Genomic DNA, 23689 nt, shown 5'->3' on the forward strand with positions numbered 1-23689 from the left:
GCATCTTACAGGTAGTCCTTAATTTACGACCATAAATGAGCTTGGAATTGCAATCATAAGGCATACCAATTGTTAAATCATGCAATAATGCAACTGGACCTGATTTTTTGCAGCTGTTGTTAAACAAATGTGGTGGTCATTAAGCAAATCATTTTCCTCAGTGGGAATTTTTTGCCAGGAACTGGACATAAATATGTGAAACCAGCAAAAAAAAAAAAAGTTGCAAATGATGGACATTTACCTCATGCCAGGAATTTCCCAGATAATTGCCATCAGTGTGTGCCACTGTAATAAGTGTTTTAATTGTATCTATGTTCTTCTGTTTCATTTCTGTGATGCTGGAGCTGGCAGTCAACAAGGAAAAGCGAGCAAGTGCCTGAACATAAGCATCTCGCTCAAGCTAAAATATAAAAAAAAAAAGTTGAAATAAACCATTGTAATAAAAAATTTCGTCAAGAGATGATATGGGCTGACAAAGTTATATAAGGCTAGCTAAGCATGGAAGCCTGATATGCAGATGTGAATGGGAGAATATGAAACATAGGAATAAGTATTTGAATTAAGAGAATTAAAGAGGAAACTGCCATAAATTTTATCCAGTGTCAGGTAATAGTTCTACAAGGCTCCAGAGGAATTTTTCTACCCTCTGAGAAGCCAAGGACTTAATTTGAGATTTGGCATATCAGGCACATCTTCTAACTGCTAGATTTTTACACAACTTTAGACCAAGGCTAAGAAATATTCTTTTGATAATTTCAGGATGCTGCAACTCTGACTTTAACATTGTATACAGTATGTATTGCATAAGACAACAGTATACCAACCTGCATGCCAAAAATGCAGGCTATTCGGATAGCACATCGTATTCCTTCTAAGCATAATGAGGCCACTTCAGTGTCATCACAGTTCTGAAGACCAACACTATAAGCAGCAAGTAATGGAGTCCATACAAGCTAACATTGGAAGGGTAGAGAAAAAGAAATAGTTTTAAATTTATTAGCATGTAAATGCATCTTGCACCAAAGAGTAATACGTAAAAAATATAAAAAATATAAAAAATATAAAAAAGTGACTGCTTCTCCTAACCCTAACATTAAACCAGGAAATAAAATAAGTTTTGAAATATTTTTTTAAAATTTTGCCTATAGCAAAATTACATTATATCTAATACATTATTTCCATTATTTCCAACCTGTCTTTTACACTCATGATGGGCCACTGCATATTCTAAATGCCCCACTTATTAAACAGACACTTTGCAGATATAATTTCAGTTTTACATTTGGCATATTTGAAAATTGTATTACATACCTTTAAGTTTAATTGCATACTTACTTTGAACATAGGTCTGACATGATCCAGATGAGTTGCACTAGTAAAGGGTGCCTTTGCATGGCTTACTGCCTCCATGAGGGCTTTAGCAGTCTTTGCCATTTGTTCCATTTCTAGATTGTATAACAACCGTCGCTGCTTCTCAGTGGCTACACCTGAAAAATATCTTGTTACCCAAATGTATTTTTAAACACTTACACACGCACACACACAATTCTAAACAAGACAGCTTATAGACTTTAGGTAAAGATATACTTTCTACATTCCCAAAGAAACCCAACTTAGAATATAAGTAGTCCTCAACTTACAACAGTTTGTTTAATGACCATTCGAAGTTACAATGGCAGTGAAAAAAGTGACTTATGACAATTTTTCACACTTACGACCACTGCAGCAGCAACATGGTCATGTGATCAAAATTCAGACACTTGGCAACTAACTCATATTTATGACAGTTGCAGTGTCCTGGGCTCATGTGATCATTGTTTGCAACCTTCTGACAAGTCAAGTCAATGGAGAAGCCAGGTTCACTTAAGAACTGTGTTACTAATTTAACAACTGTAATTATTCACTTAACAACTTTGGCAAGAAATATTGTAAAATGGGGCAACTCAATTAACAAATATCTTGCTTAGACACAGAAATTTTGGACTCAAAAATGTTGATCATAAGTCAATCAGAATAGAGCTGGAAGGGACCTTGGAGGTCTTGTAGTCCAACCTCCTGCTCAAGCAGGAGATTCAGACTTCAAGTCAAGGATTACCTATAAGCAATAAAATAACCAATACACTCCAAAGGTAAGTTATAATCATTAACTTATTGTTAAAAGTTATTCTTCTATTAAACAGGCCCTACCTGCTCCTGGGAACTCCTACAATCTTTAGTATTGGCTTCCATTGCTGTTATTTTATTAGGGTTGACTCATTCTGGATGATTACTCTCTATTATCAGACACGCTGCCTGGTCAAATAGAAGTATAGCAGTAGCAACCTCCACTTTGGAATAATCTCATTCTCAAAACTGCCAGACATTTCTTAAGTGATAACCTGAGATTTGTGATGTGGGAGGAATATAAAACAGACCCAGGGTCTAACCATCTGCTCGAATTCATCCCTAGTCCACTGCCTGTTCCCTTTCCTATCCTGAGGAGCAACTATCCAGGCTAGAACTGTCCAGACAGGTAGAAGGGGAGGGAGTCTCCAAGTTGACTCCCAAGCAATGCCAGGGGATCAGGTAAAAGAAGAGGCTATTGTTGCCATGCCCATGGCCAGGTTAGATTCAAGTTTTTAAATGCATGATTTTAAATATTGTAAACATTCTTCATCCAAGAAGTTTTAGTAGATATTTATTTTACATTACCAGTTTAGGAGGTAACAGTGGTCACAAATTATGTTGGCCCAGTGTAACAAGTGAAGATTTGACTAACTCACAACAATTTAATTGCTTAATCCACACAGTAATGGCATATTAAGAAAAGGTAAGTATTTTTTTAGAGGAAAAAGTCATACTTGGTTTAGTAGATTTGGTTGTGATTGCATATTCTTTTGCGTCCTTCATTGCAATTTTCTTTCCTTCTATTTCATCATAGATTGTAGACAGATATTCTTCTGGAAGATCTTTGCTGTCATTGATCCCACGGTTCATTTTAATGTATTGTTCTTTTGTCATCTTATTCTTTACCTGTTAAATTCAAACATCAGTAAAGAAGATTTTAAGTTCCTAGAAACTCAACCGTACTGTCTGGCAAAATCTTTCTTTACATGTTTACCTGAGGGCTATGCAAGTCTGTTGTCAGCATTATAATAGAATATGCTAAAACATAAGCAGTGTCGGCACTGGCAAAGAGAGTTTGGCTGGAAAGAAAAGGGGGGAAAAAAGCAGGATTTTAGAATATTACAGGTCTGTCTCTGTTACCCCCTTCATATATACAAAATGATTCTTATTGTAAATACTCATTTTAAAAATGTCATTCATACGGAAAAGTAGAAATTGTTTATTCATCATCTGGAGGTTTTTCCTGGTTTTCTACCAATTTCAGTACAGAGAAACAGGAACTTGATAATTGTGAATGTCTACTATCTCAGTAATTCACTGTATAAAAGAACTACCACAAAAAATAAACAGAAAACTTCTAGGGGGGAAAAATCATTTTCTATAATTTTGCTTGCATTCTGGAGTAACATTACTGCTTTTAAAATATGTATCTAACTGAAAAAACCGTAGTCACAATTTTATTTTAAACAGACAAAACAAATTTTAACTTGAAAATTTAACTGGCCTGGTGGCTCAGCAGACTAAAAGCATTGTGATTAACACCAGCTGTCTGCAATTACTGTAAGTTTGAATCTCACCAGGCTCAAGGTAGGTAAAATGAGGACCCAGTTTGTGGGGGCAATAAGATGACTTTGTATAAATATACAAAAGTATGAAGGCTATTGCTTAACGCATTGTAAGCTGCCCTGAGTCTCTGGAGAATGGCGGCATATAAATCAAATTAAAAAAAAAACTTGAAACCTCCAGATGTCTTGAGGGTATATTAGCCAAGTCGGCTAAAAGTTTAAGAGATGCAATTCCCTCCATATCTGGAGAATGCCAGGTTGAGGGTAGCTGACAAATAATTTGTGCTTATTTTTTAAAAAAGAAATATTAGCATATTCTGCTTTGTGAAACTAGGTAGCAAGGCAATTGCCATAGTTAATCATCTCCGCAGTTTTCTTTTAATGGAGGCTTTTTTTAAAAAAAATGCAGTCATTTGCATTATAATATTTACTGTGTATTTATTCATTAGATTTCCTGTCTTGTGACTGGTCTAAAGTCATCAAACAGCTTCCATGAGTAGACCTGCACCTTGTCTCCCTGATCTCTTTCAGCACTTTAGCTATTACACAGCATACACCATATATTTCAAGTTACCCTTGGTTGCATTCAATATATCTAGCAGCAAACTTTTCCATTAGTCTATCAATCTTTTGAGCTTCACCAGGTAACCGAAATCCTTCCAGAAATATGCGTAAAGCAGAGACAAAGTCCTTTCCACAGAAATCAAGCAGGTCTACGTAGCCATACATCACCTCCTTGTTAAATTTGTTACTATCTCCCAGAAATTCTCCCACTTGGCTCTAACATGAGAAAACAAAAACAAAAAAAATGGAAGAAAGAGTATTATTAATGCTTCATTTAAAAAACTTTATAATCTTAGCTACTGTGGATTATTTTTATTCCTACTGGTTTTATTCCATATTTGGGGAGGAAAAAGAGCATTGCCTCCATGCATGGCATTTTCCGGCATTTTTCTCCCCGATTCCCTGAAGCAATTTGCAAAGCTGTACACCCTCCTCCTCCTTTTCGGCAGTCTCACTTTCTCTTCCCTCCTGGCCGGATCCGTCTCCTGGGCCAGGAGCAGAAGCTGACCATCCTCAGCCTGGGTTGTCTGGAGAAGGGGCAGGCTGGGCAGTGAGCCACCTTGCCTTACACCTTTCACGCAGAAGCACCCACTTCGCAAGAGCATCACCTCCATGCATCGCGTTTTCTGGCGTTTTCCTCCCCGATTCCCCGATGCAATTTGCACAGCTGCGCGCCCTCATGAAAATGCGGCGGCGGCAGTTTTCAGCCAGTTCCAAGCAGCACCCTAACTGTTTCCGTCACCCATCTCCCAGCGTGCGGAGACAGAAAATGCGATGCTCATTTTTGGCAATGTGAGGATCCCCACCGCCTGAAACCACCGGAAAATGCGACACACGGAGGCCAACTACCTTCCAAGTAGATAGGGGCTACATTAGGACTATAAGACGCACCCAGATTTTCACCCCCTTTTGGGGGATAAAAAGGTGCGTCTTATATTCTGAAAAATACGGTATCATTATTGTTAAAACAACCAGGAGATAGAACCTCCCATCCTTGGGACTATAGGTCCTGAAACAGAGTCAGTCCTACTCAAGGCCAAGATCTGATGTGGAGAGAATCAGAGCAATTTTATCTGTCAGATGCTCAGTATATTCCTCACAATGACTCTGTAATTGATTGCCAGAGTAACAACCTCCAGAGGGTTAGGATGACCTTGTTGCCAAATTGGACATCAATGTTCTTAGGCTCTGGTAAGAGGAAGCATCTAAATACAACTAGTAAATATTTAGTCTAATATTTAGATTCCCTGATACCATGAAAAACAAAAACCTGTGAGAATCACGTGAAAATGCAAGGCGCAATTTGAAGAAACCAAGGGTTTCGTTAATGTAAGATTTAGCCTTACAGAACACAGGCGTTCTTCTTGATGAAAAAACTGTGCTATGTCTTCGGCTGTTTCTCCAAGCATTCCCTGCTCTTGTAAATACTGTAGTCCTCTCTTGGATTTCTTGTTAAATCTATTTGATGGAGGTAAGACAGAGAAGGCAGAGGAAAAAGGGTAAACTGTGACTCTTGTACTCTTGGTGCAAGACTGGCTTCATGAAACAAGTTTAACAGAAGTAGGGAAGTTACATATGTGTAACATTTTTAACTTACTTTTTGTGCCTTTGTTGACATATCATGGAAATCCAGACTAACAGAGCTGAGTTTATGACTCAATGTGTTGAGTGAACTTAGAAAATGAGTTATATTTATTACATGACCCATCCTAAAGTGGCACAGAAAGACTCTTTAACTCTAAAAAGGTTCTACAAACTGCACAAATATTAGTAAAGCATTTCCCCACATCATTGTCCTCAGTTGATCCCTTTTCAGAATGCACTGTATAATTAAAAATACTACAGAATATAAAGTCTCTGTCAAACTAAACTCAATTACTGGGGACTTTACCTACACATCCACAGAGTTTTCTCTGTGGCAGAGAAACAGAGGAAGATTGCTTTTCCAAATCTATCAGAAAAAGACTGATTGGAAACTACTCCAGCATTAATTTCAACTCACAGCTCAATCCCATGTTCAATTATCTCCTTTTGTTGCTTGATGACCTCAAATTGTTCTGGATCATCAACAATACCAGACTGCATTCCAACACTCCCAATTCCTGAGGATACAGTTGAATCTAAAGAACTTGCACTGCTTCTTCGCCCCCCAATTTCCAAACATCTTCCTTCCCCTATTTCTTGGTCTGAAGGTTTATCTGGGCCTGCACATAAAAAAAAAGACATACTCAAAACCTACATACAACTGAGAGAAATGCATTTAGACTACTGTGCAAACTTAAACCAGAACTATAAAAATCAAGGTGTAAATGTCAGGGTTCCAAGTAAAACCCTCAACCAATGAAGACTACCAGTATTCCCAATCTCCAAATTTCCCAATAGTCCACAGAGCTAATAGATCAAGATAATGTGAACTGATTTTTCATATGTGGGAGCTCCAGGAGAAAAATACTTGCTTGTCATTATAATTATTCTTATGTTTGTTTATTTGTTTGTTCGTAAAATTCATGGACCACCCATCTTACCACGGGGTAACTCTGTTATAGTTCCCAACTGAGAAATTCAAAAAGTTGCTAGTTAATTGAAACCAGAATCCTGCTAGCTCATAAAAGTACAGTTTGGCTTTCTCTACAACGTTGACCCCCAGACATGTTGAATTTCAATTCCTATAACGTTTCTCAATATTTCTCACAAATAGAGAAAAATAGAGAAAAACTGGCATATCCTACTTGCACCTCCTTCAAGCAGCACTACAAAAATTACCATAGAAAATTCTAGTTTTGTGAAGCTCTATGATCAAGAAACCAGACTTAATTAATAAATGGAAAGCAAGAAAAAGTACGTTTTTGGATTTCTTACCAAGGCTGGCCTGATGATTTGGATTCACATATAGGTCCTTGCTCCATTCAACCATGCACTTTAAAATAGAGACCAAACATTCAAGACCTTTCTTCCTTAGACTTAGTTCCTATATGCAGAAGAGTGGGGAACAATCAACTAATATTGAAAATGGTCATTAGCTTTATTTTAAAGGAAGAGCAGTGCTGATTCACTAAAAATACCATGGATTGGTGCAAAATAAACTCAATCATGATTTAAGAATGCATAGATTATAGTGCTATCTCTTCTATCAGTATCAGTTACTCAAGTCTGGATCTATCTCCAAGGTAAATATACTCATAAACTCTATGATACACAAGTTAATAGAATAACAGGGATACACTAATGCAAAGAAGCAAACATATATTAATACTAAACATCTATGCATTTAGGAGGTAGTGTTACTGATTGTGGTGAATAATTTCAGAATAAAACAACAACAAGATCCTACCTGCAGTGGTGTCATGCCTAACTCATGTCCACTACGTCCTTGTGCAATTTTAGATAAATCATTTACAAGCCGTTCAAAGATATTAGCAGCATTCAAGTCACAGTCATAGTTAACATATATGTCCACTACACACTGGGCATCTAAAACGGAAATACAGTTTATGAAATTCAGTTGACTGGCAATGATTTAGAGAGACAATACAATATCACAAGGCATTTTCCATTGCAATCAAGAAAATATACTGAAGAAAAGGAGTGCCGATTGTTTGGATTATGATATCAGGACTGAAATGTTTCCTAACCTTAAAAAAGTCCTGGACCTGAGCTTTCAAAAGGGAGGAAATGTTTCATGCAAATCCGGAAAGTCCCTTTTGTTCCCTTGTTTGACCTTCATATCCAAAGCACCTTTAGTAAGACTGCTTCTAAATGGTAATTTGGATATGGTGCTATGTAGCCATGCGTGAAGGCTGATTTCAATACTTAGGTAAAACCCCTGAACAGATGTAAAGACAGACGTAAACATGCATCAGAAAATCAGAAGATTAAATGGTGCAAATATATTCATTACTGCAAAATCCCACATTATCAGTTAACTTTGTTTCTTCATGCAACTATTTATAGGAAAAGCTTAGACACAAACACCAGGATAAGATTACAAGAAATTATGGGGGGGAAATCTCCCCTATATGCCTACATTTATACGCATATATTCCTTTATATATGTCTTTAAGAAAGCAGAAAATGAAGGTTGATTAAGACATTAGCAAATTACCTGCAGAAATCCTAGTCAGAGTCTGAATAACCATCCACTTGTGCTCAAAAGAGCTGGAAGAAGTTTCTAAAATGTTCAGGAAGATCTCTTTGAAAAACACCTGTTGAACACACATGTAAAAAGCAGCAAAAATATTTGTAGTATAAGCGTAATTCCAAATGCGTATGCATTGTTCTTTCTTTGTCAAACTCATTCAAATTGTTTTAAAAAATGCTGAAATTATATACATACATTTTGAAACACATTACATCTGAGAGATTTTATTTATTTTATTTATTTATTAAATTTATATACCGCCCTATTCCTAAGGGACTCAGGGCGGTGAACAGCGAACGATAAAAATACATGTAATACAAACGTTAATAATAAAAAACCAATTAAAATATACTAAACATTCTGGTCCTAGATAATTCAAGACATCCCAGTTTAAAATAAAATCAAAAAGCAATATAAAGGGAAAGTTAGCCCAGGCCGGCCTGCTGAAACAGGAATGTTTTGAGGGCACGGCGGAAAGTGCGCAGATCCGGAATCTTCTGTATCTCTGGGGGGAGTTCGTTCCAGATGGTGGGTGCCCCCACAGAAAAGGCTCTCCCCCTGGGGGCCGCCAGTCGACATTGTTTGGCTGACGGCACCCTGAGAAGCCCCTCTCTATGGGAGCGTACTGGGCGGTGAGAGGCTATTGGTGGCAGAAGGCGGTCTCGTAAGTACCCCGGTCCTAAGCCATGGAGCGCTCTAAAGGTGGTAACTAAGACCTTGAAGCGCACCCGGAAGACCACAGGGAGCCAGTGCAGCTCGCGCAGGAGGGGAGCCACATGGGAGCGCCATGCTGCTCCCATAACTACCCGCGCGGCCGCATTCTGGACCAGCTGGAGCCTCCGGGTGCTCTTCAAGGGGAGCCCCATGTAGAGAGCATTACAGTAGTCCAGGCGTGAAGTGACGAGGGCATGAGTGACCGTTTTTAACGAGTCCCGATCCAGAAAGGGACGCAACTGGCGAATCAGGCGAACCTGATAAAAAGACCTCCCGGCCACAGCTGTCAAGTGTTCTTCTAAAGACAGCCGTGAGTCCAAGAGGACGCCTAAGTTGCGAACCCTCTCCGTGGGGGGCAATGACTCATCCCCAATAGTCAGTGATGGCACCAATTGACTATATCGGGACGTCGGAAACCACAGCCACTCGGTCTTGGATGGGTTGAGCCTGAGTCTGTTCCTCCCCATCCAGATCCGTACAGCCTCCAGGCACTGGGACATCACTTTAAGGGCATCATTGGGGTGGTCCGGGGTGGAGATGTATAGCTGAGTATCATCAGCATACTGATGATACTTCACCCCAAAACCACGGATGATCTCACCCAGCGGCTTCACATAAATGTTGAACAGAAGGGGTGAGAGAACCGACCCCTGTGGCACCCCACATATAAGGGGCCTCGGGGTCGACCTCTGCCCCCCTGTCAACACAGACTGCGACCGATCAGATAGAAAGGAGGAGAACCACCGCAACACGGTGCCTCCCACCCCTAACTCCTCCAACCGGTGCAGCATGATACCATGGTCGATGGTATCAAAAGCTGCTGAGAGGTCTAATAGGACCAGGATAGAGGAGCAACCCCTGTCCCGGGCCCTCCAGAGATCATCTACCAATGCGACCAATGCCGTTTCCGTGCTGTATCCAGGCCTGAAGCCCGACTGGAACGGATCTAGATAAGCCGATTCATCCAAGTACTGAGGAAGCTGTCGCGCTACCACACTCTCAACAACCTTCGCAATGAAGCGAAGGTTGGAGACTGGACGGTAATTAGCCAACACTGCTGGGTCCAGAGAAGGCTTCTTGAGGAGAGGCCTCACCACCGCCTCCTTCAAGGCAGCAGGGAAGACACCCTCTCTCAAGGAAGCATTTATAATCCCCTGGAGCCAGCCTCGTGTAACCTCCCGAGAGGCCAGCACCAGCCAGGAGGGACACGGGTCCAATAAACATGTGGCCGCGCTTAGTCTGCCCAGTATCTTGTCCACGTTTTCCAGAGTCACAGAATCAAACTCTTCCCAGATAATATTCTCAAGACTTGCCTCCATCCTCCCTCCCGAATCTACCCAGTCAGAGTCCAAATTTTCCCGAATCTGAGCGATTTTGTCATACAAATATTGTACAAAGTCCTCGGCTCTACCCTCCAAGGGGTCCTTCCGCGCTTCCTGGTGGAGCAGGGAGCGGGTCACCCTAAACAGGGTGGCCGGGCGATTATCTGATGACGCAATAAGAGCGGAAAAATAGTTACATTTTGCCGCTTTTATTGCCACCAGGTAGGTCTTAATATGAGACCTTACCAGTGTTCGGTCAGATTCAGAACGGCTGGCCCTCCAACTGCTCTCCAGGCGTCTTTTCCGGCGTTTCATCTCCCTCAGCTCCTCGGTGAACCAGGGAGCCAGGTGAGATCGACGCCGGGTCAGAGGCCGCAAAGGCACGACCCGGTCCAAAGCTCCAGCGGCCACCCTATCCCAGATAGCCACTAGGTCTTCAGTTGAGCCGTGTGCCAGAGCCTCAGGAAATGGCCCAAGCTCCGTCTGGAACCTATCCGGGTCCATCAGGCGCCTGGGGCGGAACCACCTCATCGGTTCCGCCTCCCTGCAGCGGGGTGTGGCAGTTCGAAGGTCAAAGCGAAGGAGGGAGTGATCTGACCATGACAAGGGCTCGATCGCTATATCCCCTATCTCGAGACCACTCAGCCACTGACCAGAGACAAAAACCAGGTCCAGCGTGTTTCCCCCCGTGTGAGTAGGGCCATGAACTAACTGGGTCAGGTCCATGGCCGTCATGGAAGCCATGAACTCCTGAGCCACCTCAGACGCCTCACCGACGGATGGCAGGTTGAAGTCCCCCATGACCATAAGTCTAGGGGTATCAATCGCCACCGCGGCTATAACGTTGAGTAGTTCAGGCAAGGCCGCTGCCACGTGGCAGGGAGCCAGGTACGTAACCAGCAGGCCCATCTGCACCCCATGACCCCACTTCACAAGGAGGGATTCACATCCGGCCGTCTGAGGAACAGTGGCCTCCCTCGGACTAAGACCCTCTTTAATGATAACTGCCACCCCCCCGCCCCTTCCCTGTGACCTTGGCTGATGAAATGCCCGGAAACCGGGTGGGCACATCTCTATGAGAGGGACTCCCCCCTCCTGGCCCAACCAGGTCTCCGTAATACCCACCAGGTCCGCTCCCCCCTCCTGAACAAGATCACAAATGAGGGGGGCTTTATTTACCACGGACCTGGCATTGCATAGCATCAGCCGAAGGCCCAGGGCCTGAGGGTCTGTGCCACCTGGGGAACGAGAAGAGCATTGGGGGCCGGAGCGTGCCACCGCTTGAAGACAGCGAGCGCGCACTCCCGCAACTTGATGTGGCCCCCTACTCCCACCATATCTGCCCCTCCCACCTACAGTACTGATGTAATGTCTATCAACAGCACAAGTTCTAACCCTCTCCTTGGCCCCAGATTCTGCATCTCCTCCGCCGTGCTCTTCAGATGGACTAGACCCCATCCCTCGCGGGTTAATCCCTGAACCCATACAACCCACCCCCCTCCCGGGAGGCTCCCCAGCCTCATTATTTACATTGGAAACCACTCTCCTCCCAGATCCCCTTAAAATAGAATTTGAAAAACTATCTAAAAAACCCCAAAGCTTCCGGTTCTTAGCATAGCACCTCTCGGGGTTCCAAAACCCGTCCTTGAGGGCGGCCCTAGATAACTGGGAGGGCCAAACTTGCGAGAGGGGGGAATCTCGCAGTGCTAGGAGTTCTGTTATTGAATACATCGGAGGTGAGATAGAATTGGAGGCGATGAAAGGCCATTTTCTTCTTAAGGTGTTAAAGATGGTTTAAAACAGATGGTTAAGACAAAAAGGGTAAAGTAGATAATTGTAAAAGGAAGCTAATATAATAGAACATCGGAATACCATCTCCCTCTTACAATGATGGGAAAGTCTTGTGATTAAAATAAGTTAGTCATAAAAAGGGGGATGAGAGTTACAATGACCGCCCTCTCACGGCGACCAGTCCAGAGTTACAGAAACAAAGGAGAAGATGGTCCGTCCCATCCACTTGTATAAATATTACAAATAAATTGTTCAAGACTCTCGATGTCTATGCTTCCTCCCTTTCTGATACCAGCAAAAATCCGAAGATAAGGTCGAAAAAAGCAAAAGATAAACCATATACAGAACCAGTGATGTTTAGTACGAAGTTAACCAAAAAAGAATATAAATCCCTTAATGTAAAGAAAAAAATCAAAACATTCTTACCTCAATTTGCATTTTTAAGTGAATCTTAAAATTTGAAAGAAGGGTGAGGAAGATTGCAAGAGAGAGCTCAAACACATCAGGAACAGAAGACACTCCATTTTTAGACAATGCTACACAGAGATATTGCTTGATTGCATTTATAAACATTTCGTGTGTCCTGAAGACTGGACCAGCATTTTGCAAAACCGAAAGCAGAAGCTGAAGTGATACTATTTTAGAACGCAATTCGTGAGATCTTAAACAGAAAAAAAAGAAAAGAACATTCTCCTTTTTGCTAAAGATACTTATGGAATGTTACTCTGAAATATGACTCTGATAATGAAATCTCAAAATCTTTGATCATGTCCCCACTTTTGTGAATATTTAAAAATGGATAGATTCTAATTCACTTCACCATAGATATCAAGAGAAATAACATCCAACTTTTATTTTATGACATGCCATTGAGAATAGCACTGCAGCATTGGACGGTTGCAATGCACGAAGATTATTTTATTAAAGGCACTAAAATTTACAAGACTCCATTTTAGTTTTAACTAAACTAAGAAATAAAGCAAATTATTTTGTAAAAATAATCTCACTACATGCCTTTTCATGTACTCTGCTACTTCTATTATTGTCTTTTCTTCTTTGCGCACACATACATTTGTACATCTTCTATTCTAGCAGCCATACCAATAACTCAATAACTAATCCACATATTATTGTGAGAATAAAACACACAAGTCTATAGGTCCAAAAGCAACTGTTTGGCCCACTGGTATTTGCAAGAACCTAAACTCAGTAATTGGATAGTCTTGGCTTGGCCCTTAAGGATCACTTTAGAAAAGCAAAGTGTGCAAGTTTCATATCTGTGGATGATTATACAGTATATACAATCTTAGTACTACATGTCATTGGGAAAACAGCGGATTCAGTCAGAAAGTAAATTAAATTATTAAGAGAATGTTTCTTCTTTTTATTAAAATACTTTAGGATTTCTACATAAGCAGTTATGAATAGGTAAAATCAAATTTTAAGTGATTAATTTTGTTCTCTGATATCTGTATTAGCATATGGAGAGAATACAAATCAGAAATTTTCTTTTAGTTTTTACTTAGGATCTGGAGGCCCATCACCAAGTGGTTTCATTGAAAGTTTGCACAATGACCGGAATACAAGAAAGGCATCTTTCTGAAGTATATGGGAGAACTTGGCAGCTGTCTGAGGCCCAGGGACATCAGTTTCCTAAACATCAAAGCCACAGAAGAATTAGTTAGGATGGCTAAAGTTGACAGATGTTTGACTCTTTAGTGATGATTATACTCCAACATTAAAAGGCAGAACAACTTTTTTGAGACTGAACCTTAAGCAAGAATGAACATGTAACTCAACAGTATGTGTGTGTGTCTTCAGATTCATGAAGCTTGAATAATGGCCCATTTTCCATTTTTTCCAACTAAATACCAGGAAAAACACAGTCGCTCAATTTAATGAAGCATTCAAATAGACAGGTATTGATTAAATTTGAATGTGAATCATTTCAGCCTACAATACTTTAGTCAGATCCTAAATAAAGATGACATAAAAGAATATTAACTAATGTGTAAGCTCAACAAAGATGTTCATAATTTTTCTGTCAGTTCTCAAACCTTTTCTTAATGCTAACTACAGTAGATATATTTATATTATTTCCATTCCTGTTGAACTTTTTTATTGTATTTTTTATTGTTTTGTTATGGTTTTCTAATATTATAATTTTCTATTAAAAGTGTGAAATTTTTTAAGGTTAAGATCCAAGCACCTGAATTAAAATATACAGTATATTATATCTAACCAGTTGTGGTGGATTAAAAATGCATTATAAAAAAGCAGCACATTCATGTATGCTTACCTATGATACAGCAATATGTATTATATTTATCATTACAGTAACTAAATCATCATAGTATAAGAATATAGGAAATCTTATGCAATGCTATCTTAGTAAAACAAAGTACAACTAATTTTTTTGGATGTGCTAATAAATCATAGCTACAGCTAATTAATAAATGGAGCAAAACTAGGCAAAATCTGTGAGTTCTAGTCCAGCCTTATGCATGAAAACCAGTGGATGACTTTGAGCCAGTCACTCACTCACAGCCCAACCCAGAGTTATTGTGGAAAACAGGAGGAGGAAAGAGTATTAGGCATATGTGCCACCTTGAGTTGCTTATAAAAGTAATTAAGGTGGAATTAAAAAAAAAATCTAAAAGCTTTGACATAAGGTACAATTTAACTGCATAACAGATTGTTAGGCTAATATTTCAAAATAAATTTTAAATTTTGTTACAATTTTCTCCAAATTCATGGTTCAGCAAAACACTGCAGCATCTATTTTATCATAGTAGTAAATGCCAATCTAAGCAGATAAATTGGTAATGAAATCCATAGGTTTTGACCATTTGTTTGTTTTGAAGCTAAGTTTGCCCTTTCAAATATTTTAGAGCTTTTTCCAATCCTAGCCCCTACAAACAATCCCCCTTCTCCCAAAAGTTAGGAGTTTTACATTCAAATTATTATATGATGAAGACCCCTACCAGATTATCTGTGGAGGAGACAGACTGTCTATCATCTGAAATTCCATTTGCTTGCTGATTTTCGTGACTGCCACCTGGAGAGGCAAGAACTGCAGTTCCCAGCTCAGACAAAATCCTACTTGATTCAGGCAGACTTTGCTTCAGAAGTTCTTCGTCTAAAGAGGCTGAAGAATTATGTTTGCCATAGTTACATACTGAGCATTTTGTAAAGAATTTAATTCAGAGAGTCAATAGAAAACACTAAGAGAATAGAAATTTGCTGAAGTACTGAGTCAGTTTTCCTCTAATGTTATGGGAATTGTTAGAGGCTGATACAGAATCTTTTATGTGAAAAGGCAATTAGTTCTGGTTTTAACTTATTCTCACCAAGTGTGTTATCCTAAAGAAGAAAGTTAAGAATGAGGATGTTCTTTTTAAAAAGGCAAGAAGAAAGACAGAGACCTAGCCAAATAAAGTTTACCTCTAACCGCTGAAGTGACCACATCCTCCAAGATTTCTTTAACAATTTCTTTGCCTCCATCTGTTTCTTCTTCTGATAAAATATATATTAAGAAGTTATTTGGAAAAAAAGTTGCCATTGATTATCTCTTTTTTTAAAAAAACACTACTCCCTGTATTGTTTTGTAAATCCATAAAGCCTAGTTAGGAAAAACTGACCATTCATGTCCAATTTGCACAGGAGACTAATAAACTTCCTCAATTTGGCAATTAGCCTCATCTGACAACTGTAACTACCAGCTTGGACAGCTGCTGCACTACTCATGAAATAAGCCTCTCCACAGAATGTGATTACAATTATCAGAAGCTTCCTGGAGATTTCTCAATGTGCAAGACACCTGTATACCATCTTCAAAAGCAAATCGGATGCTACTGTATATAGTTTGAGAATATCACAATGTCACATAATTGTAACATACATGAACTGCATTTTATGGATATACCCTGCTCAGTGTTGAGCTATTAAAAATCACTGAGAATCAATAGCTGTGTAAAGCTAGAGCCCATCTGAAAAATTATACTGATAATCATACCTTATATACTTTATAAACAGAACAATGGTAGAAATGATGAAATCCTAAAGTTGTTGCATACTTTATTTTAATGTACTGATACGATTATTGCCTTCAGACAACCATTTTTTAAAAATACTTTGTGTATTGGAGTTTTTAAAATGGGCAACAGAAGAAAAACAATGGAATGTTAAAATGAATTCATCAAAATGTACATGTATACTCTCTTAAGAAAGAGATATAAATCAAAATTGCCATTCTAGAGTAATTATTTTACTTCACTTTGATTATGTTTGAAGAATTATCCAAAACTATGATTTACGCAGCTATATCAGTGCCATAGCATTACATTTCTTTTCTTTTTTTTCCCCTTCCCAAATCATCTCTGGCTTGGATGCAACAGTTCTGATTTGTATTGAGCTACAATTCCCCATTACATCTAAATTAGGGTTCTTTGACTTAATGTTGAACACTCTTAGCTTTAGGAGATATATCGGACTAAAAAACCAATGCCATATAGCTCTAAAATTACTTTTATTAAAACAGCTACAGTAACAGAATCTTGCAAATCTGAATGTGCTTCCCCTCCTCCCGGGGGAGGGGGTAATCTGGGTCATTTACTCAAATTAATTTCTTAGAATGGATTCAAGCCATGCTTGCCTGATCATTGCCTTAGTAGCAGCTCTTCATTTTGTCCCTCAAGGCCATCCTCAGATACTAGATATTTTGCATGATTTGTTGATTAAGCCAGTTTCATGGTTTATTGTTTAGATGTAATGGAGAGCTTTGCAAAATTCAAACCATGACCTTTATAATGAAGTTAGCACACGATAGGCGAAGTGAGTGGAATGCAGTTTTGGCACTGAACCAGAGTTTCATAAAGATTTAAGCCACACATACTAAAATTTTATTTACCAAGTACTGCAGAAGTGGAATCATCCTGTGGTTTGTCATCTCCGTTTTCTTTTTTTTCAGGCTCTCCATTAGTCAAGTCTGCTTTCACAGGAGTTGAGGGTTTGCTTTCTTGTTGACTATATTTCAGTCGGCCAAATTTAGGAGACCCTGACACGGTATGAATCATAGGAGATTGGGATTTTTGTTGATTTGATTTTTCTAGTTCTTTTGTCTCTTGTATCTTAAAAAAATGAAAGTGTTTCCACAACATACATCAAAATATGTTACCAAAAATATTTAACAGAAAGAAACATTGACTAAATTCTGTAAAGTGGTTCCAAATGTTTCGGTCTTCCCACATATTTAAATGCCTTGTTTAATGTTCCAGGACAACAGCAGTATGAAAAGTGTGTGTGTGTGTGGGTGTGTGTGTGTGTGTGGGTGTGTTTAGCCCAGGCTACCTGGGTGTTGTATGTTTTTAATTGCTTAAAATAATACCCAAAGTCTATGTCATTAGGCAGTTAAATTCATATTACATATGTATTCATATGTAATACATTTTCTTGTAATACATTGTCTTATTAAAACATTTTTTAAAATGCAAACTAATGCAAACTAATAGAAATATGTAAATTAATAGAAATATGAGATAAAAGAAGAAGAAGAAAGAGAGCCAAGAGAAAGTATTTTCTCAATTTAAGGAAATCAGGGGTTGATTTTTATTATGCCCTTTTAATCTGATCTTCAACATAGGAAAAACAACATTAGTTATAGTCTGCATCTTCCAGAACCATGTAAGCTAAAATAGGGACCGTCTTTAGTCTTAAAGCTTTTGAAATAGTGAAGGCTGAAACGATCAAGACACGAGTGAATATGGTTGTATCATACAGTAGATATAGAGCTAATCATTTATTTTCTTAGGTATTTTGGAGCAGGGTTGGTTTCCCTTTTCTCTTTAAGCTCTGTAAAGTCTATTTAGGATTACATTTTAATTTTCCATCACAAAATGAAAAGAAATTGCATCTGTTCTGGTAAATTTTGGAACAGAGCTGAGCCAACAGAGAATTAGCTTTGATGGGATACATGATTTGGAGGATAAGTCATCCAAATTAAATCATAAACTCTTTTCATAGTTTGTCATCATGTCTAAATTGCTTAACGCATCGTAAGCCGCCCTGAGTCTCTGGAGAAGGGCGGCATATAAATCAAATTCAAAAAAAAAATAAAAATGAATTTGAACATAATTATCAACCACTTGGATAGGAAACAACAGGTTAAAGTGTTAAAGACTCAAAGATATATTTTTTAATTTTACTAACTAGATTTTTGACTGATTCAGACGATATCACATTTGTGAATATGCCAAATAAAGAAAAAGTGAGCATACTATGTAAATAAGAGGGGAAGAAAACAGCAGAAGTTTTAAGGTTTATCCTAAATCCTAAAACTTTTAATTACCAAGTTCCGTTTTTGCCACCCTTGGAATCCTTTCTAATTAGGATTGCTATTGATAGCACAATATCCCACCATTATGAGGCAAACAGATGATAACTGTGGTGCAAATTCTAAAATAAGCAGATTGCAAATAAAAAAAACCCCACAAACTCTCTCAACTGAGTAATAATGTATAACATGAATATAAAAAAAGAAAAACAGTAGCATATATCGGTACTCAAAGATGTCTATATAAGAGAGAGAGAGAGAAACATTTGTTACATACAGCCTGGTTTTCCATCCGTGTGAAAATGACATTCAGCATTTGAGTGAGAGTAGCCTTGGCAGTTGTTTGATTAATGAGATTTTTACTGGCCAGGTAGATGTTATAACAAGTTCTAACGGTCTGAAGGATTGTTCCTTCATGAATTTCTATATATGGAGATGTGACAGCAGTGAGAAGAGCCTAGAGAAAAAAGGCACATAGACATTGTAATAATGAAAATTGGCAAAATCTTTTTTTTAAATATGTATTACTCGGCACTTTTAAATAGTTTTTGAAATAAGGGTTAAAAAAGAGACAATACCTGTGTTTCCCCCAAAATAAGACTGGGTCTTATTTTCTTTTGGGCCCCAAAGTAAGCACTAGGGCTTATTTTTGGAAGGTGTCTTATTTTTTTTCCATGTACAGGTGGCCCACTTGCTTCTAGTGCCGCCACTGTGAAGAGAGGGGTGGAGCTGCCCCACACCGGCTTACCTCAGGGCTCCCGCAGCCAGGCTACCCATGTCCTGACACCTGCCTCGCCTCGCAGCAGTGGTTCCAACAGCCCTGTCCAGCAGGACCCCGTGTGGCCACCAGCCCACTTCTTCTGCTTGCTCATGGCCACAACAGAGGTCGAGTGACATGCAGGTGCTGCAGCCACGAGGTGAGGCGGGGGTAGTGGTGGAGCTGTCCCATATGCTCCGCACTGGTTTACCTCAAGGCCCCCACAACCAGGCCATCCACGCCGTGATACCTGCCTCACCTCACGGCCGCGGCACCAACACACTACTCGGCCTTCTGCTCCGTTGTGGCTGCAAGCAAGCAGAAGAAGTGGGCCAACGGCCACGTGGGCTCTTGCTGCACATGGCTGCCGGTGCTGCCACTACAAGGCGTGGATGGCCTGGCTGCAGAGACCCTGAGGTGAGCCGGTGCAGGGCGCGTGGGGCAGCTCCACCACCACCCCTGCGTGATGGTGGAGCTGCGCAGGCTCTTAAGTAGGGCTTATTTTGGGGATAGGGCTTATATTAGGCGCATGTAAAAACATGCTAGAGTTGATTTTTGGGGAAACAGGGTATATGTATCTCGAATCCTTCTTTTTAGAAGACAGGAAGTAGACCCCAAAGACAGAAGCAATTTCTTGCTTGGGAAAATGCCATCTGATCTGTAGCAACTATTTTATGCCAGATTTTTTTCAAATAAATCATATTACTATTTTACCTTATGGATAAAGGACTTATAAATGAAAGAAGACAATCCTTATATGTTTATAGCTTGCATTTTCTGTTTCTTACGCTCATATAGTACTGCTTTTATATTACTAGTGGAAAAGTAAATGTTCAAGAACTGTGTATCTAAGAACTTGTATGTATCTAGGAACTTGTACTCTTGTGTGTTGTTAAAATGATACTATTATAATCTTATCCACTTAAACAGGAATTACTTACTTACTTACTTTATTTGATTTATATACCGCCCTACTCCCAAAGGACTCAGGGCGGTGAACAGCCAAACAGTAAAAATACATAGATACAAAATTTAAAAACAAAGTAAAATCGAATTAAACAATTTGGCCCAGACAGATTAAAACACCCCAATCATTTAAAAACAGACTAAAATTTGCATAATTAAAAAGAAGGAAAAGATAAGGCCAGGCCCGCCTGGTGGAATAAAAAGGTCTTTAGAGCACGGCAGAAGGTGCGCACATCCGGGATCCTCCGTATCTCCGGGGGGAGCTCGTTCCAGATAGTAGGTACCCCCACAGAGAAGGCTCTCCCCCTAGGTGCCGCCAGTCGACATTGTTTGGCCGACGGCACCTGAAGCAGCCCCTCTCTATGAGAGCGTACCGGCCGGTGGGAGGCTATTGGTGGTAGTAGGCGGTCCCGTAGATAACCAGGTCCTAAGCCATGGAGCGCTCTAAAGGTGGTAACCAAAACCTTGAAGCGCACCCGGAAGACCACCGGGAGCCAATGCAGCTCACGCAGGAGAGGTGTTACATGGGAATGCCATGTCGCTCCCATTACCACCCGCAAGGCCGCACTCTGCGCCAGTTGGAACCTCCGGGTGCTCCTCAAGGGGAGCCCCATGTAGAAAGCGTTACAATAGTCCAGGCGGGAGGTGACGAGGGCATGAGTGACCATGCGTAGGGAGTCCCGATCCAGAAAGGGACACAACTGGCGAATCAGGCGAACCTGATGAAAAATCCTCCCGGTCACGGCCGTCAAATGCTCTTCTAAAGACAGCCGTGAATCCAGGAGGACGCCCAAGTTGCGAACCCTTTCTGTGGGGGCCAATGATTCACCCCCAATAGTCAGAGATGGCGCCAACTGACTATATCGGGACGTCGGAAACCACAGCCTCTCGGTCTTGGATGGGTTGAGCCTGAGCCTATTCCTCCCCATCCAGATCCACACGGCCTCCAGGCACCGGGACATCACTTCAAGGGCATCGTTGGGGTTGTTATTAATTAATGTTACATTCTTACAGATCTTTGGCTCTATTCTCAAATCATCTTATGTTATAGTGTGATCTGATTATGATGAGGCATTTTGAGTGAACTGCCATGCTGATGAATAAAGCCAGTAAATTACAGTTTATATGAATTAGCACATTGGATGAAAGTACCCATATACTTTGGCCTGTTCAAACGCAAGACCAAAAAATTTCAATGGGAACTTAACTTTCCAGCTCACTGTATATAGGACTATATTTTAAGTCTGAGATTTTCTCCCTATTCCCAATACCTTCCTTCTCAATACTTCCCATTACCAATTTGTTTTTGCTTACATACAGAAAAATAACATTTGGCTCAATGTTATATGTAACTCAAATTCAATTTTAAGTCCTTAAAAGAGAATGTTGCTGAAAATATATATACATATTTAAAACATTGACAAACATTTTGAAATATATGGAATATTTTCAAGAACTATTCATCTATTATACTGATAATATCAAGGCAAATAAGATCGTTCACAACAAGAATTTTTTAATTTGAAAATAATCTTAAAACAGTGGTGGCACTGATGCAGCAATTAGTCACTTAAAAACAGGCAGTAGTAAATGAGATGTCAAATGAGAAACACAGCGAATTAAATGAGATGAAAGTGAATGCATAGAATGCAACATCAATTAGCAAAATAACTGAGGAGGCAGAAAATATTAAAAATTGTTTTATTATATTCCATAAGGAACTTACTTCTTAAATAAGGCATATAGTCATAAATACAAAGAGATACATCAATATTGTGGAATATAAAAAGAAATAAATATAAGGATTTTCTTGAAATAACAGAAGACTGAGACTAACAAAATATCCAATTTTCTAAAAGGTACAATAAGACATTACCTTTATTATTTGTAACTGTACTCCTTCATCAGTCTGAGGACCCTGAAAGCAGTTGCATACTGTTTCAACTATGCGGTCAATCAGACGTTTTCCAGGAGCTCCACTGTCTGGAGCATTGCCAGTGATATGTCCATAAGCAATGAGTTTCTAGGCAAGAAATAGATATATGCCCACAGTATTAAGCTCATTTTCAGGCCCTCAATGCCTTAGATCTCTTAATGTATTCAAAATACCAGAACATCTTCATGAATAAATCGGGGAAGGGGATGGAACTTTACAATTATTAAAGTTCTGCTAGAGGGAAAGAGGGAATTTGAGAAAAAAAATCAATCTGCTTCTATTTCCCACCCCAAAAAAAAAACTACATCAGGCATAAATGGCAAAATATTTTAAGCAGGTGTGGGAAAATAAAGCATTTAAAAAACTAAACCAACAGATATCAAACAGGAATGTTCAAAACATTGCTCAAAGGAAAGGATAATCAAGTTTTAATTCCTTCTACAGCACAATAACATACATATTAACACATACACACATACACACATACACACAATAGTACAACATAAACTCAGCAAGTAAAACCGATTTACCTCAAGGCAATAACAGATTAAATTTTTAAAAAATACCTGTAAACAATCCAAAGAGGTGCTGACAATCCGTGGAGATTTTGATTGACAGGCCAACTCAAATGGGAGAAAATATTTATCAGCTTCAATGAAATTTGCTTTTGGTATGGTTTCACTGCCTTGGCTAATTAGAAAAATTTAAAGAAAATTATTTTGATGTGATAAATTGATCCATTACTTTCACATTAGAGTTAGTGCCAGTTCTGTATCGGACTATCCTCTATATGTTAAATATATCTAACTGGCTCAATACTTTCATCAATTATTATTTACCCCAATTGTTTTTACTTGGAGTAAGAAAGCTTACACTTTTTCATACCTGCTTGGAATTAAGTTTGTCAGCAGGCAACTGAAATACTGAAGCCTAGGGCTATAATCTTCAACATCCATGCTTATTAAAACTCAGCACAAAGACAAAGAATCTTTGTCTTCTTATAACATTAAGTCACTACCAGTTCCCTTTTGCAAGATGACAATTTAACTCCACCCCAAATACAAACAATTGGGGTTGTTCTCTGATGAAAATTTGTTTACAGAGTCATTCTTGGAAGACAGTAATTTGTAGCTGCACAGAATAAACACCTGTCTCAAGAAGACAAACAAGATTTCAATTTATGCTCTCATTTATCAAATATGTTATGTTAATATGGTATACTTTTGCTGTGCAAACCAATTGATAGTATTTCTTCACTGTTGTATTTAACTTAGAAGTTCAAGTACTTTAACTGATCGTTACAAAATCATTAGGTTTCGGGTGAGAAAATGTCAAACAGATACTGCTACCACTAAAATAGTCTTTTAGACTATTATTAGACATCACTTCTGTGCCTAAAATTTCTTTTTTTTAAAGGGACTGATTCTCACATCATACAAGCAGATAAAGTAAAATTTTTGTCAACCTCAAAATTATAAATTAAAAACATGAAAGTCATA

The 23689-nt window shown here is 39.3% G+C and overlaps 1 protein-coding gene across 5 annotated transcripts in view; it reads right to left on the minus strand.

The window, feature by feature from the left end:
- Window positions 1-23689, minus strand: part of ARFGEF2 (ARF guanine nucleotide exchange factor 2) — a 58448-nt gene that overhangs the window by 23993 nt on the left and 10766 nt on the right. For 3 of the 5 annotated variants that reach the window (XR_015732983.1, XM_034413822.2, XM_087889117.1), the window contains exons 3-21: window positions 22757-22880; window positions 22131-22277; window positions 18809-18988; window positions 17110-17329; window positions 15645-15716; window positions 15185-15348; window positions 13723-13853; window positions 12627-12861; window positions 8338-8437; window positions 7567-7706; window positions 7095-7203; window positions 6238-6439; window positions 5582-5693; window positions 4246-4451; window positions 3101-3185; window positions 2841-3012; window positions 1336-1487; window positions 825-953; window positions 242-400 (exon numbers count right to left, since the gene is read on the minus strand). Coding sequence is in view for 4 of the 5 variants with exons in the window: in XM_034413822.2 (XP_034269713.2) it covers window positions 242-400; window positions 825-953; window positions 1336-1487; window positions 2841-3012; window positions 3101-3185; window positions 4246-4451; window positions 5582-5693; window positions 6238-6439; window positions 7095-7203; window positions 7567-7706; window positions 8338-8437; window positions 12627-12861; window positions 13723-13853; window positions 15185-15348; window positions 15645-15716; window positions 17110-17329; window positions 18809-18988; window positions 22131-22277; window positions 22757-22880 (2839 nt within the window). In the remaining variant the exon portion in view is untranslated. The remainder of the gene's footprint in view (window positions 1-241; window positions 401-824; window positions 954-1335; window positions 1488-2840; window positions 3013-3100; window positions 3186-4245; window positions 4452-5581; window positions 5694-6237; window positions 6440-7094; window positions 7204-7566; window positions 7707-8337; window positions 8438-12626; window positions 12862-13722; window positions 13854-15184; window positions 15349-15644; window positions 15717-17109; window positions 17330-18808; window positions 18989-22130; window positions 22278-22756; window positions 22881-23689) is intronic. The other 2 variants (XM_034413823.2, XM_034413824.2) reach the window with 2 other exon arrangements.

This window comes from Pantherophis guttatus, chromosome 3 (assembly GCF_059756535.1).
Source record: "Pantherophis guttatus breed Tessera chromosome 3, ASM5975653v1, whole genome shotgun sequence".
Taxonomy (NCBI): domain Eukaryota; kingdom Metazoa; phylum Chordata; class Lepidosauria; order Squamata; family Colubridae; genus Pantherophis; species Pantherophis guttatus.